This window comes from Bos javanicus, chromosome 17 (genome assembly GCF_032452875.1).
Source record: "Bos javanicus breed banteng chromosome 17, ARS-OSU_banteng_1.0, whole genome shotgun sequence".
Lineage (NCBI taxonomy): Eukaryota > Metazoa > Chordata > Mammalia > Artiodactyla > Bovidae > Bos > Bos javanicus.
In genome coordinates, this window is record NC_083884.1 from 6673573 (window position 1) to 6686985 (window position 13413).

Genomic DNA, 13413 nt, shown 5'->3' on the forward strand with positions numbered 1-13413 from the left:
AATGAAGCACAAGTTGGAATCAAGATTATCGGGAGAAAGAAATATCAATAATCAGGTACGCAGATGATACCACCCTTAGGGCAGAAAGCAAAGAGGAATTAAAAAGCCTCTTGATGAAAGTGAAAGAGGAGAGTGAAAAAGCTGGCTTAAAACTCAACATCCAGAAAACTAAGATCGTGGCATCCGGTCCCATCACTTCATGGGAAATAGATGGAGAAACAACGGCAACAGTGACAGACTTTATTTTCTTGGCTCCAAAACCACTGCACTGAGTGACTACAGCCATGAAATCAAGACGCTTGCTCCTTGGGAGAAAAGCTATGACGCCCTAGATAGTATGTTAAAAAGCAGAGACACTACTTTACCGACAAAGGTCCATCTAGTCAAAGCTATGGTTTTTCCAGTAGTCATGTATGGATGTGAGAGTTGGACCATAAAGAAGGCTGAGCACTGAAGAATTGATGCTTTCTAACTATGGTGCTGGAAGAGACTCTTGAGACTGCAAGGAGATCAAACCAGTCCATCCTAAAGGAAATCAGTCCTGAGTATTCACTGGAAGGACTGATGCTGAAGCTGAAACTCCAATACTTTGGCCACCTGATTCGAAGAGCCCACTCACTGGAAAAGACCCTGATGCTGGGAAAGATTGAAGGCAGGAGGAGAAGGGGATGACAGAGGACGAGATGGTTGGCTGGCATCACTGACTTACTGGACATGAGTTTGAGTAAGCTCCAGGAGATGGGGAAGGACAGGGGAGCCTGGTGTGTTACAATCCATGGGGTCGCAAAGAGTTGGACAAGACTCAGGGACAGAACAATACTTTGTTTCTTCAATTTACTTAGAGCCCAGGGACAAAGCTCCTTTGTCAGAAGACTAGTATTCTAAAGAGCAATCTTCACTAGCAGTGGGTAGTCCTGCTGTCCTGGAGAACATAGCAGGCAAATTGGAAGTCCTGCTGAATGAGAGCAGACGGGGTACCCGGAGGGCAGAGCTGATGTTAGCTCTGTCCTTCCTCCCAGCAAAATCCGCCTCACCCTCAGTGGGCCAGGGCCCTCATGCTCCCCACCCTCCCTTATCAACTGGGAAAAGCCAGATTACCTAATCCTTTTTACTTATGATTGACTGATTGAATTTTAATTAAAACCCATTTACACTGAAATGTTATCTCAGCTAGAACTTCAAGCCTTTTAATTGTGGAATTAAAAGCCCTCTCCCTGTTTAAACAAATTTTCAGCCATCAGTAAATAGATGAAGAAATGTTGGAGGAGGTGGAAGAGGGTGCTGAGATCATGTCAGCCAACCTGGTTGGACCCGAAGCTTCTGTGACTTCATGTAATCTGGGTGATCCAAGCAGGTGGGAAGGGGGCGTGGTCCTTCCCCACCAAGCTGTCCCCTCCTGGCCGGGGAAGGACGAGCCTCAGCTGAGGCTGCTGGGGGCTGCCTGTGGCGACAGTAATGACACAGCCCACCCTCCACCCCCAGGATCACATTCAGTTGTCCCAGGGTTAGGACACCACGGCCACTTGGCTGAAAGTCCCAGAGTCAGGAGTCCCCAGAGGCCTGACTCCAAGGCCGGTCTGTCCCTCTGGGATGCTGGCTCCTTCAGAACCCTCTCCTCTAACTGAACACCTCTCAGGGTCCCACCTCAGCCGCCCCCAGGCCTGAGGAACCTCCCTCTGTGCTGGTTCCCTCTGTGCCATGATTTCCAGGTTCAGACTGTACAAGCAGGACCCTGTGGGGCCTTCCCAGGACAGACCTCCCCCATGTCTCCTGCCTGCCTCTTATCTGCAGAGAAACTTTAGCCGAAGAAAAAAATTAATCAGAAAACTGCAAAAGCAAAGGAAAATAGTCAAGCAAGACAAACTAATAATACTTTATCTGTTAAACAACATCAAGGACCTTTTGTTCCTCTTCAAAGGCTATAGACAATATTCTAAGCGAAGTCCTGTGAGCTGTTTTGCAGATGTTCTGCAGCTGTTTTTCAAACCCCCACAAGATACAAAAAAGTTAACCACATGATGACCAGACTCTGGCCATGACCTAAGCTGCCACAATTCTGAGAACTGGCCTCAAAGTAACAGGAACAAACCAACCTGGAACTGCAGATCAACTGCACTGCAAACAACCAGGACGATGCTGGTCAGACTGCTGCGGGACTAGGTCCAAGAAGCCTGTTAGAGCCGACAGCGCCTGTTCTGCCGGTAGTCCCCTCCCTCCACCTGTGCACACCCGAAGCTCCCCTGAAAAGCTCCTGCCCCCAATCAGCAGTGTGAAGGTGGCTTTTGGACATGAGTCCACCTTCTCCCCAGGTTGCCCGCCTCCTGAATAAAGCATCTTTCTTTTCCCACCAACACGTGTCTCTCAAGTATTAGTTTTCAACCAGTGAGCAGCCAAATCTGACTTTGGTAATAATTTTACTTGGCTAATAATTTAATAATAATAATTCTACCATAATTCCTTTCTTCAAGCCACTTACGTGATACCCCAGCCTAGCCCTTTGCCCGTTCCATGATCTCTACCCACTGCTAGGGGTGTATCACTGGAACACACCCATTCTTTTATTAGAGTGATGCGTTTATGTGGATCTACTCATGTTTGGATGAAGATTTTGTGATTAACTGAAATGAGTTCCCAGGCAAAGGCATGACTAACTCCAGTGGCCTGTGCTGCCTGTACACAGCCACACTGACTCAAGGGGTGTTCTGAGCACCTGCTGTATGCTCTGTCCACTGCTCAGGACCAGACACAGCACAGAGACCAAGCCAACAACTGTGCCCTCCTGAAGCACACAAGCCAGTGGAGGAAACCGGAACTGTTTTTTAAAACAATTAACATACAATACATATTAAAAAAATGCTAAGGGGAAAAATAAATTAAGACTAGAGGAGAAGGGGATAACAGAGGATGAGATGGTTGGATGGCATCACTGACTCGATGGACATGAGTGTGAGCAAACTCCAGGAGATTGTGAAGGACAGTGAAGCCTGGCGTGCTGCAGGCCATGGGGTCGCAAAGAGTCAGGCACAACTTAGTGACTGAACACCAAAAAAGAAGAAATGAGGCTATTAAATAATGAGACTAGACTTCTTGTGTGGTTTAGTGAGTCCTATTGGGGAAGAATTAATGCTTTTTAAGTGTGGTGTTGGAGAAGACTCTTGAGAGTCCCTTGGACTGCAAGGAGATCCAACCAGTCCATCCTAAAGGAGATCAGTCCTGGATGTTCTTTTGAAGGAATGATGCTAAAGCTGAAACTCCAGTACTTTGGCCACCTCATGCGAACAGTTGACTCATTGGAAAAGACTCTGATGCTGGGAGGGATTGGGGGCAAGAGGAGAAGGGGACGAAAGAGGATGAGATGGCTGGATGGCATCACTGACTCGATGGACATGAGTCTGAGTGAACTCCGGGAGTTCGTGATGAACAGGGAGGCCTGGCGTGCTACAATTCATGGGGTCACAAAGAGTCAGGGACAACTTAGTGATTGAACACCAAAAAAGAAGAAATGAGGCTACTAAATAATGAGACTAGACTTCTTGTGTGGTTTAGTGAGTCCTATTGACCTCTCAAGAGAAGTTACTCAATGGCAAAATATAATCTCTAATTTGCTTGGGGGGTGGGGGGCGGGGAAAAAGACAATCATTGCAAGATGATTAAATAAGATAAAAATGAAACCACCCCTCCCTGCTCCTTACAAAAATCCTTCCACCCCTCTGGTAGGTAAACTGATGATGCTCCTTACCTGCACCTACCTCACTCCTCTGACGCAACATGTACAAGTACTTTCAAAAGCAGAAACCACAAAGCAATCTGAGGGCATCACCTGTGAACGGGGTGCTCTGCGTCCTTGCAGGACGGTGACTGGCAAAGGCGGCGTCATCTCGTGCTCCGAACGGGGATGGCGGGGTCTCTGCGGGGGGAGCCTCAGCTATGAAAGAGTCAAAGTCGTCATCGTCCTCCTCCTCTGGGTCCTTCTTCCCCTCCTCCTCCTCTCCCCCTTGGCTCTCGTCTTTCTCCCCCTCTGGCTCCTTTGTGATCAGCAAGGCATCTGGTAAGGAGAGATCCTGCTCCATCAGGCCCTCAGTGCTGGAACCCAGCTCTTTAATGATCTGGTCGTACTGGGCCATGAAGTCTTCACCCTCGGGGACCGCCGCTGTCGGCTGGGCACTGGGCTCTGCCTTGGGGCTGGGGGCTGCTGACTCGGGGGCTGCTTCTGGGGTGACCTCGGGCTCGTTGGCTCGTGCTGGGTCCCTGGACACACCGTGAAGCACGGCCGAATCGTCTCTGCCATTTTCCTCCTCCGACTCCGTCTCTGGCTCAGGGCCAGGCAGGGGGCCGTTGTTCAGGGGGGCACCCTGGACCTGGGTCTGGGCTGGGGGCCTCGCGGAGTGCTCCTGTGAACCATGCACGTCTTCAGCATCCTTCTCAGCACACAGCCTGTACACCATCACGTCGTCCTGGAAGTCAGACTCCTCGATGTAGGCCCCTTTGAAGAGCAGGATGGCATTCTTCTTCATCTCCTGGATGTGTTTGGGGGGGTCCACGGGGACCGGGGGGCTGGCGTTCTCGGCATCCTCATACGGCCCGGGGGAGCCCCCGCCTGTCCCCGAGGAGATACCGGTGTCGTAGCTGTCGTCCCACTCCAGCTCCGTGTGGCTCTTCTCCTTCCCGGGAGCCAGCGGGGGCATGGGCGTCCCGGGGACCTGCTGCGGCAGCCGGAGCACAGGGGAGGTGGCGCCCGGGGCCCTCTCCTCCGGCGGGCCCAGGCAGCATGCCTCGGGGTTGGGGGAGTCTCCGTCGTACAGGGCAGACCACACACGGCAGTCCCGCATGCAGCGGAGGATGTTGGAGTGGGCCTCCCAGAGGTACTGCAGGTAGCTGATGTCCAGGGCTTTGCCATACTCCACGATGCAGGCCGACGGCGGGGAGGCCTCGGGGAGCAGCTGCTCTGCGGGCCCTGCCCCGGGAGACACACGAGTCAGAACGGGTGTGGCCCTGCGGGGCCCTGTCCCCCCGGCCACTGTGGTTCTAAAGATTTCTGACCATGATTCTCAAAGAACAAAAAACGGTTACAGTTTTAGGAAGAAAAAATAAAACCAGAAACTCTACCCTCATAGAGGATACAAAACCAACCTGGCCATCACCAGCGGAAGTCTGTTACTGGGTTTCAGCCTTCAGAGAAATGTGAGCAACCTCTCAAGCTGTCGGGAGGATTAAGTGAAGTAATGTTTCCAATATGGCACCTGCCATAGAGCAGGTAATAATTAAAAAGATTTTCCTTTGACTCTAAAGTAGAAAGCCTATATAATCCGTGAACTTGGAAAACAGATTTTCTCTAGAAAACCCTGGGTTTTTTGAAAAGCCTGTTAATTCATTCTGCCATCCTGAGAATTACTGGGAGTTTTATGTTGCAAGTAGTGTCTTGTGATAAATTTTTATATTCACTACCAAAATAGCCCCTTTAACCTGAGAATGATACACTGACTGCCTTTGATGTTAAAAGCTCTCAACCATGTAACTTAAATAGCTATGCAAATATCTGCATTGAAGTTTACATTTCCTTTAGGAAAAAAATGGACTAAGACAAGGGCAAACACAAATTCTACTGTTTCTTTAAGAATCTACCAGCCGGCAGGCGCTTTATTGGTGCTATCGAATTTAATCCTCACAGGCCTATGTGGAGACACTGTTTTCTCCATTTACAGATGAAGAAACTGAGGCTCAGAGACAAAGATCACCTGAGAGCCAGTGGCAGAGCCACAGGTCAGGCCACAATCCTACTCCCCACCTCCCCAAGTCAAGGTCATCTCACGTCAACCTCTCTCCTTACTTCGTTCCAGCCTCTTCATTATCTAAAATAAGGGCTAACTCTACCTTAGCTATAGCTGACTCCAACCCCCGGCCCCATGCTGTTTAAAAAGACATGTGAATATAACACATCTCATACTTGTACACTGAGGATGCTGCTAGAAAGCCTAGTGAAAACTGAGGTCTGGGGACACTGACGGGGTGAGAGCTGGGCACGTCAGTGAATACTTATTACAGCTGTAAGAAGCAGAAAAGGACCCCTAGCTAGTCAGTCATAAAAGAAACGGGACTCGCTGCCGCACTCCCTGTCTACCGAGAGAGACACACATCCAGGGAGAGATGGAATCCGGTATCCTTTTGTTTATAAAGATTATCACTAGAGAGGGCTGCCTGGCAGGCTGGGACCCAGGACCCCACGCTTCAGTGCTTACACCTGGACATGCATCTCCTCCTCCCCTCCAGCAACAGAATACAAAGACGCTATAAGGAACTAAAAATAACTTCATGCATGCATAGATGGGGCAAATTATGAAAAACACCACACAAAAAGGCCTGAACTGAACTGCCACTCCCCCGGCGCCAGAAGCAAAAGCAGGGCACTGAGCATGGTCCTGGGGCACAGCACCACCAGGGGCGTCGGCAGCCCACATAAGCCACCCTCTGACCTAACTATCGGGTCACCCCACCCTCACCCCGTTTAAGGGACCAGCTTGGCCCCCGGCTTGGGGAGCAAGCAAGGGCATCTGTTTCTTGTTCTTGGGCTGCAGCAAGAGGCCCGGAAAGCCCTGCTGAATTCCTCCCCTGGCCTCTTGTCACTTTCTATCGCTAAAGGGTCAGGGATGCAGGTTGGCAACACCCTACCTGGGCTGTCACGCCTGCACTGTGACCAGAGAATATAATCCCTCTCCTGGTTCCCAAGTGTCAGGGTGATCCCGCTGGAGCAACAGACGGGGGTCAGGGCGAGCAGCTTGGCCGCAGACACAGAGTAACAGTCTCTCTCCTTCACAGCCCACCTCTGACTCAGCATCATGTGATTGCAAGGGATCAGATACCTGGAAGACAAAAAGGGCCGCGTTCAGTGTCTGCAGGTCCATTCCCGTGATCAGGGGGCTCATCCCTTCTGCACCTTCACTCCAGCCCCCTGGGCTCACTCCTGAGCTTCAAGCCTGTCAAGGGCTGCCTTTTTCTGACAGCAGATCTAAGGACCCTCACAGTTTAGCATCCCCGAACTTCCCCTCTCTTAATGGATGTGCTGCCCCTCTGCGCCCCGGGCCTTCGCCTCTGCTGTAACATCTCTCTGCAGCATGCTTCCCCTGCCCCTGCCAGACACCTGCCTTGTCGTCCTGCAAACTCCAAGTTCAGTGTCACTTTCTCCAGGAAGGCATCCGGGCTTCCCACTCCAAGGTGGAGACACCCTCTCCCTCCACTATGCTCATGGCTCTCTGTTAAGGCACTGCTATCAGAATCACAACTGTTTTGGCGTCTGCCTTCTCAACATGATGTGCTACCAGAAGCAGCACCTCCTTCAAGAGTTCTGCCTCATGATCCTGTGGGCAGTGCTCAGAGTGGGCGCCGGATGACACCACAGTCTTTGCACAGAAAGGCAAAGACCCTGGCAGAGTGCCAGCCTCTCCTGTTCTCCCGTGGGGCCATGAGACTATCTTGTGCCACAGTGTTCTGGCACCAGTTCCGAAGGGGCTGTAAGGGTGGGTGGTGTCCCCACACCGCCAAGCAAGCAGTGCTCCAGGCTGAAGGTGTCCTTCGGTTCAACTCAAGTGTGGCACTGTCTACTCAGAGGCGGCAGTGGAGCCCACGGGCTGAGGGTCTGGTCCTACAAGACTCTGCAACACACACACACACACACACTTCAGATGCCAGTCACAAGTCCAAGCTGTCACCTGTGCTTCTGAGGTTCCAACAACCCCGTCTTGGTTTGATCAATTTGCTAGAGCAGTGCACAGAACTCAGAGGCTTTTTTTTTAACTTATTAATTTTATATTGAAGCACAGCCAGCTAACAATCTTGTGACAGTTTCCAGTGGACAGCAAAGGGACTCAGCCAGATATATGCACGTGTCCATTCTTCCCCAATTCCCCTCCCATCGAGGCTGCTACGTAACACTGAACAGAGTGCCCTGTGCTATACAGTAGGTCCCGGCTGGTTCAGTTCAGTTCAGTCGCTCAGTCATGCCCGATTCTTTACGACCCCATGAACCACAGCACGTCAGGCGTCCCTGTCCATCACCAACCCCAGGAGTCCACCCAAACCCATGTCCATCGAGTTGGTGATGCCATCCAACCATCTCATCCTCTGTTGTCCCCTGATCCTCCTGCCTTCAATCTTTCCCAACATCAGGGTCTTTTCAAATGAGTCAGCTCTTCGCATCAGGTGGCCAAAATATTGAAGTTTCAGCTTCAACATCAGTCCTTCCAATGAACACCCAGGCCTGATCTCCTTTAGGATGGACCCACTTAAAATACAGCAGTGTGTACCTGTCCATCCCAAACTCCCTAACTATTCCCCCACCACCTAAGTTTCTTCTCTAAATCTGTGATTCTGTTTCTGTTTTGTAAATAAAAAACTCAGAGACACATTACTTACTAGGTCACTGGTTTTTAGGAAAGGCTGTAACTCAGGAACAGTCTGATGGGGAGATGCAGGGGGTCAGCGGTGGGAGAGGCTATGGAGGTTCTGTGTCATCTCCCGGCCCCTCTCCCCCAGCACCTCCACCAACGGAAGGCTCTCCAAAGCCAGCAGTTGTGGGGCTTTATGGAGGTTTCACTGTGGTCATGGCTAATTTTGAATCACTGACCATTGGCACTTAATTCAACCTTCTCCTCTCCCCGGGTATCAGGGGCTTAGAAGAAAAAGGACAAAGACCAAACATGTATTTCTTCTTATGAACCACAACTTCACAGCTGCCCAGGGCTCAGCATGGAGCACTGGGCCCCGTTTCACACCAAACACTCTTGGGAGTGGGTGACAAAGCATCTCAGGATCATCACACAGCTGGAGACAAGAACACGTGGGCAGTCACTTCTGACACACTCGGAGCACACTGGCAGGCTGCGAGGCTGCAATCAAGAGCGTTTCAGTGGCCTCCTTTCCTAACGGGGGGAAAGAGCACGCTGTTTGTTTAAACAAAGATGGAACAAACCTGACGGAAGCCTCACGGCCAGAGCCAAGTGCCCCACGTTTGTGCGGGAGCCAATTCCAGAGACCCTGAGCCCTGAGGCGGACAACCGCAATCTTCAATAAACCTGCATGTTTTTGTTTCTGTATTTAGCTTTCAAGACAGAGGCGGTACAGAGGAAAACAAGCCATGATTAAGGATTCAGAGAAAAAGATAAAAGTACAACTTCCAGGGTATGTCCCGAGGCCAGTAAACGTTGAGCTGTCTTCCACAGCTCCTGCGGATCCACAAGAGGAAAACCTATGTTTGCATTAATGACTGACCTGCTCCAAGTGCCTGGGTCAAGGAGGAAAAGAGATTTCATTCTCTTCATAGCATGTTACACGTTGGTCTTTGTAACGTTCATGGTATGAAATGACAAGCTTGCCACTGAACCTTCAGTTCTCAAAAAATAAATCAAGGACTTCCCGGGTGGTCCAGTGGCTAAGACTCCAGGTTCCCAATGCAGGGGCCCTGGATTCGTCCTTTGGTCAGGGAACTAGATCCCACATGCCACAGGCAATCAAATAAGTAACATAAGTACAAATAAAGATATATAAATAAATACTTAAATTGTGCTAAGTCGCTTCAGTCATGTCTGACTCTTTGTGACCCTATGGACTGTCGCCAGGCTCCTCTGTCCATGGGATTCCCCAGGCAAGAATACTGGAGCGGGTTACCATGCCCTCCTCCAGGGAATCTTCCCGACCCAGAGATCGAACCCATGTCTCTTATGTTTCCTACACTGGCGGAGTACCTAAAAGGAGGTGGGTTCTTTACCACTAGTGCTACTACCTTTAATCAGTAAATCAAATTATGCCTCATTCAACCCAAATCTTAGCTAGACTGCCAAGTAAGGGAGACGCAGTCTCCCCTCCCACACTCATATGCACACAACACACACAGACACCTGAGCCGAGACCCCGTCACTGAGATCCAGGCACGCCCCGCGCATCTGACGCAGCAGTATTTACTTGCAAGTGCAGGTTCATGGAACTCAGAGGGTCTAAGAACAAACAGCAAAGACAGGAGAGGCAGTGTGGGAAACGGGCCTGGTCTAGCCTCATCCTCAGCCCAGCTCTGGGGATGTGTGCCTGAGTCCTACTGGCACACACTGGAGAGGAAACAGATCCTATAGGCAGGAAATGAAAGACCTCTGTTCACGAGGATCTCGGTGAGAGGAGACGCTTTGTGGATCAAGAGTGATGACAGGAGAGAAGCCTTCTCTGGCCTGCACGGTTCTGGCCCCAGGGACGCACAGGGAGGCCCTGCTGGTCCAGCCCTCGTGCCCTCCATCACCCCCGAGCCCTCTCAGGAGCGGGGACACGGCAGGGACCGAGGGAGGCAGCACCGATCAAGGGCTCAGCAGAGATGCTCCTGTGGCAACTGCACCGGGGCACAGATTTGTGCGGGAGCCCGTGTAAGACCCCAGCCTTGGGCTCCCACAGAACTGATAGCTGATGCTTCACAGGGGGCCACAGTCTTAGACGAGGGGCAGGGGGGCGGGCAAGAGCCAGGGAAACCTGTCCTGTGGTTGCCGATGCGAACTCTTCTGCCGTCACAGGCGAGAGAGGCCCGGGGAAATTCACATTATACAGAATTTATATTGTATCCTTATTCTCATCATTAATTATTTAAGAAACAACCTGCTTTGATGCTTTTATATACTCCAGGAACTTGATGACTACTTATAGCTCAAACCAAGCATATTTCATGACTTAAGTTGATATACATAGATTTCTACTCTTTATTTGAAGAATTAAAAAAAAAATAAATGGAACAGTGGATCAAACCTAATAGAGCTATTTATCAAATATCACCGGTGGGTAGCTTGGCATTATATTAGAATAAATAGTGATTTGGAATTTGCAACTTTGCAAATACACACTTTCCATAGAAACTAAGAATTTTCTTCTGAGTAAATCAAATAAAGGGGTCCCCCAGTGGTTGAAGGAGAGGGTTCTATACAATTAGAAATTGGAGAGTCAACCCAAATGAATAACACCCCTGCATTTAAAGCAGGACTTCTACTACTGTGCTTCTATAATGAAGGACTATCCCAGAGAGAAGCGTGGGGGACCACACACTAACCACCACCTGCCCTCAGTTACAGACAGAGACTAGAAACAGAAAGGAGTCAGATGTTCCCCAAACGTCGCCCGTCGGGATTAAGTGGCTGATGACAGCAGGAGAATCACCTAGGAAACTTCGTACAGATGACTGGCATCAAACTATCTTTTCATTTCAATGGTATTTGCCTGGGGTGGGATTTTATTTAAGTTCAGGAAGCAGTAAATATTACATAATCGGAAACTAACAAATGGCTTTAGAGGCTCAGGTTACTCAAAGCCATCCCAATACAGCAGGAAAAAAAACTATTTCCTACATTGTCCTCGCTTTTTTCATTATCTCCCTAGCCCTCTGCAACCCTGGATCCATGTTCTATGTTATTGGATATCACTCGTTAAAATAAATCATCATCACTTCTGAAACAATTCAGTGACAACCAATCAATAACAGAGCATACACAGTGCCTGCTGCTACACTGACAATAAAAACAAACAAAGCAGTCAGGTATGATGGAGCAAGCAAGATGCTTCTTAGGAGGCGACAGCAATCTCAGTGTGCACCAACGGGCAAAAATCTTAAAAGCAACGTGAGTGAATTTCAAAAAGCTCCTTTGTTTTTCAAAGACGTTTTGGCCATATTTCTCCTATTCACCATACCCTAAGTTGGCTTCTTTTCCCCTCTCCTCCAGAAACCTAATGCTCACAGAAGATGGGAATGTTCCTGAAGTGAACAGACAGCTTCTCTTTGAGCAAAATAGTTTCTACCTGAACACAGAAGGTGATGCAGTTCATAAACCCGACAAAGGACCAGCACTTGTGAAAGAAAAACCCCAACCAGAGTATTCAGAAGTGGCATTCAGGGCATTAAGCAACCCAGTGGTGCCTAAACTGGGAAGTGTCATGAACACGGTGGGGGCGGGGGGGCATGTAATCTGTCAAGTGTCTGCCTGTCAGGAGAAGGCAATGGCACCCCACTCCAGTACTCTTGCCTGGAAAATCCCATGGATGGAGGAGCCTGGTAGGCTGCAGTCCATGGGGTTGCTAAGAGTCAGACATGACTGAGTGACTTCACTTTCACTTGTCCCTTTCATGCATTGGAGAAGGAAATGGCAAGCCACTCCAGTGTTCTTGCCTGGAGAATCCCAGGGACGGGGGAGCCTGGTGCGCTGCCGTCTATGGGGTCGCACAGAGTCAGACACGACTCGAGTGACTTAGCAGCAGCAGTCTGCCTGTCAGCAGTTCCTGCCTGCCTTTGGCCCATCACAGGTCACATCCTGCGAGGTGGACAATTTCCCTTACATTTTCTGTGCCCCTAAATAGCCTCTCTGCTGCTGCTGCTAAGTCGATTCAGTCGTGTCCAACTCTGTGCGACCCCATAGACGGCAGCCCACCAGGCTCTCCCGACCCTGGGATTCTCCAGGCAAGAACACTGGAGTGGCTTGCCATTTCCTTCTCCAATGCATGAACGTAAAAAGTGAAAGTGAAGTCGCTCAGTGGTGTCTGACTCTTCACGACCCCATGGACTGCAGCCCACCAGGCTCCTCTGTCCATGGAATTTTCCAGGCAAGAGTACTGGAGTGGGGTGCCATTGCTTTCTCGGTACCTTATTCCAACTTACTACTCTGATTATCTTGCTAAAGGAAAAAAAAAATCAGTTACAAACAGATTATCACTTTGAAATGTCAATAATTAAGAGTGCTTGGGTTGCAACAAAAATTGACGTAGTTTTATCATGTAACAAATAACCTCACAAAAGGAGTCACATAATCATCACTGCTCTGTTGCCTCTCAGATCTACAACTTTGTCATGCACATTCAAATGACTACAGCAGCAACAAAAAAGGGCAGCTTATAAATATATCTCGTAGGTCCCTTAACGTTTAAAGGGCTAGAGAAACAAGGGTTTTTCATTGCCTTTGCTTTTGGTACAGACTCTCAATCAGAAAAGACACTGTTCTCATTACAGTAAGCCCCTCTTATCTGCAGGAGATACACTCCAAGACCCCCACTGACGCCCAAAACAGCGGATGGTACTGAGCCTTATAAATACTGTGCTTTTTTCTATACATACAAACCTATGATAAAGTTTAGTTTATAGATGAGGCTCAGGAAGAGAATAGCAACAACAGCCAGTAATAGCTGTTTTTCCCCAACTTTAGAAAAGTTTTAGTGTTAGAAAATGGACAGACATGACAACATCAATATTTTAATTTACAAAGTGGTACTGCAGAATGAGAAAAAATCACATCCAGCTCATTTATCTAGTGATAATATGGTCTGGCCTATTCAGTTTTCACCCTAGAGTACACAACGCGTTAGCTCACGGATCCATTTTTGGAGTATCCAGTAATAAAATACAGCAATTAT

The 13413-nt window shown here is 49.3% G+C and overlaps 1 protein-coding gene across 3 annotated transcripts in view; it reads right to left on the reverse strand.

Moving 5' to 3' along the window:
- FHIP1A (FHF complex subunit HOOK interacting protein 1A) overlaps positions 1 to 13413 on the reverse strand; it is a 301594-nt gene that overhangs the window by 13063 nt on the left and 275118 nt on the right. For all 3 annotated transcript variants that reach the window (XM_061383995.1, XM_061383994.1, XM_061383993.1), the window contains 2 exons: positions 6667 to 6857; positions 3821 to 4954 (listed from right to left, as the gene is read on the reverse strand). In XM_061383995.1, the coding sequence (XP_061239979.1) occupies positions 3821 to 4954; positions 6667 to 6857 (1325 nt within the window). The remainder of the gene's footprint in view (positions 1 to 3820; positions 4955 to 6666; positions 6858 to 13413) is intronic.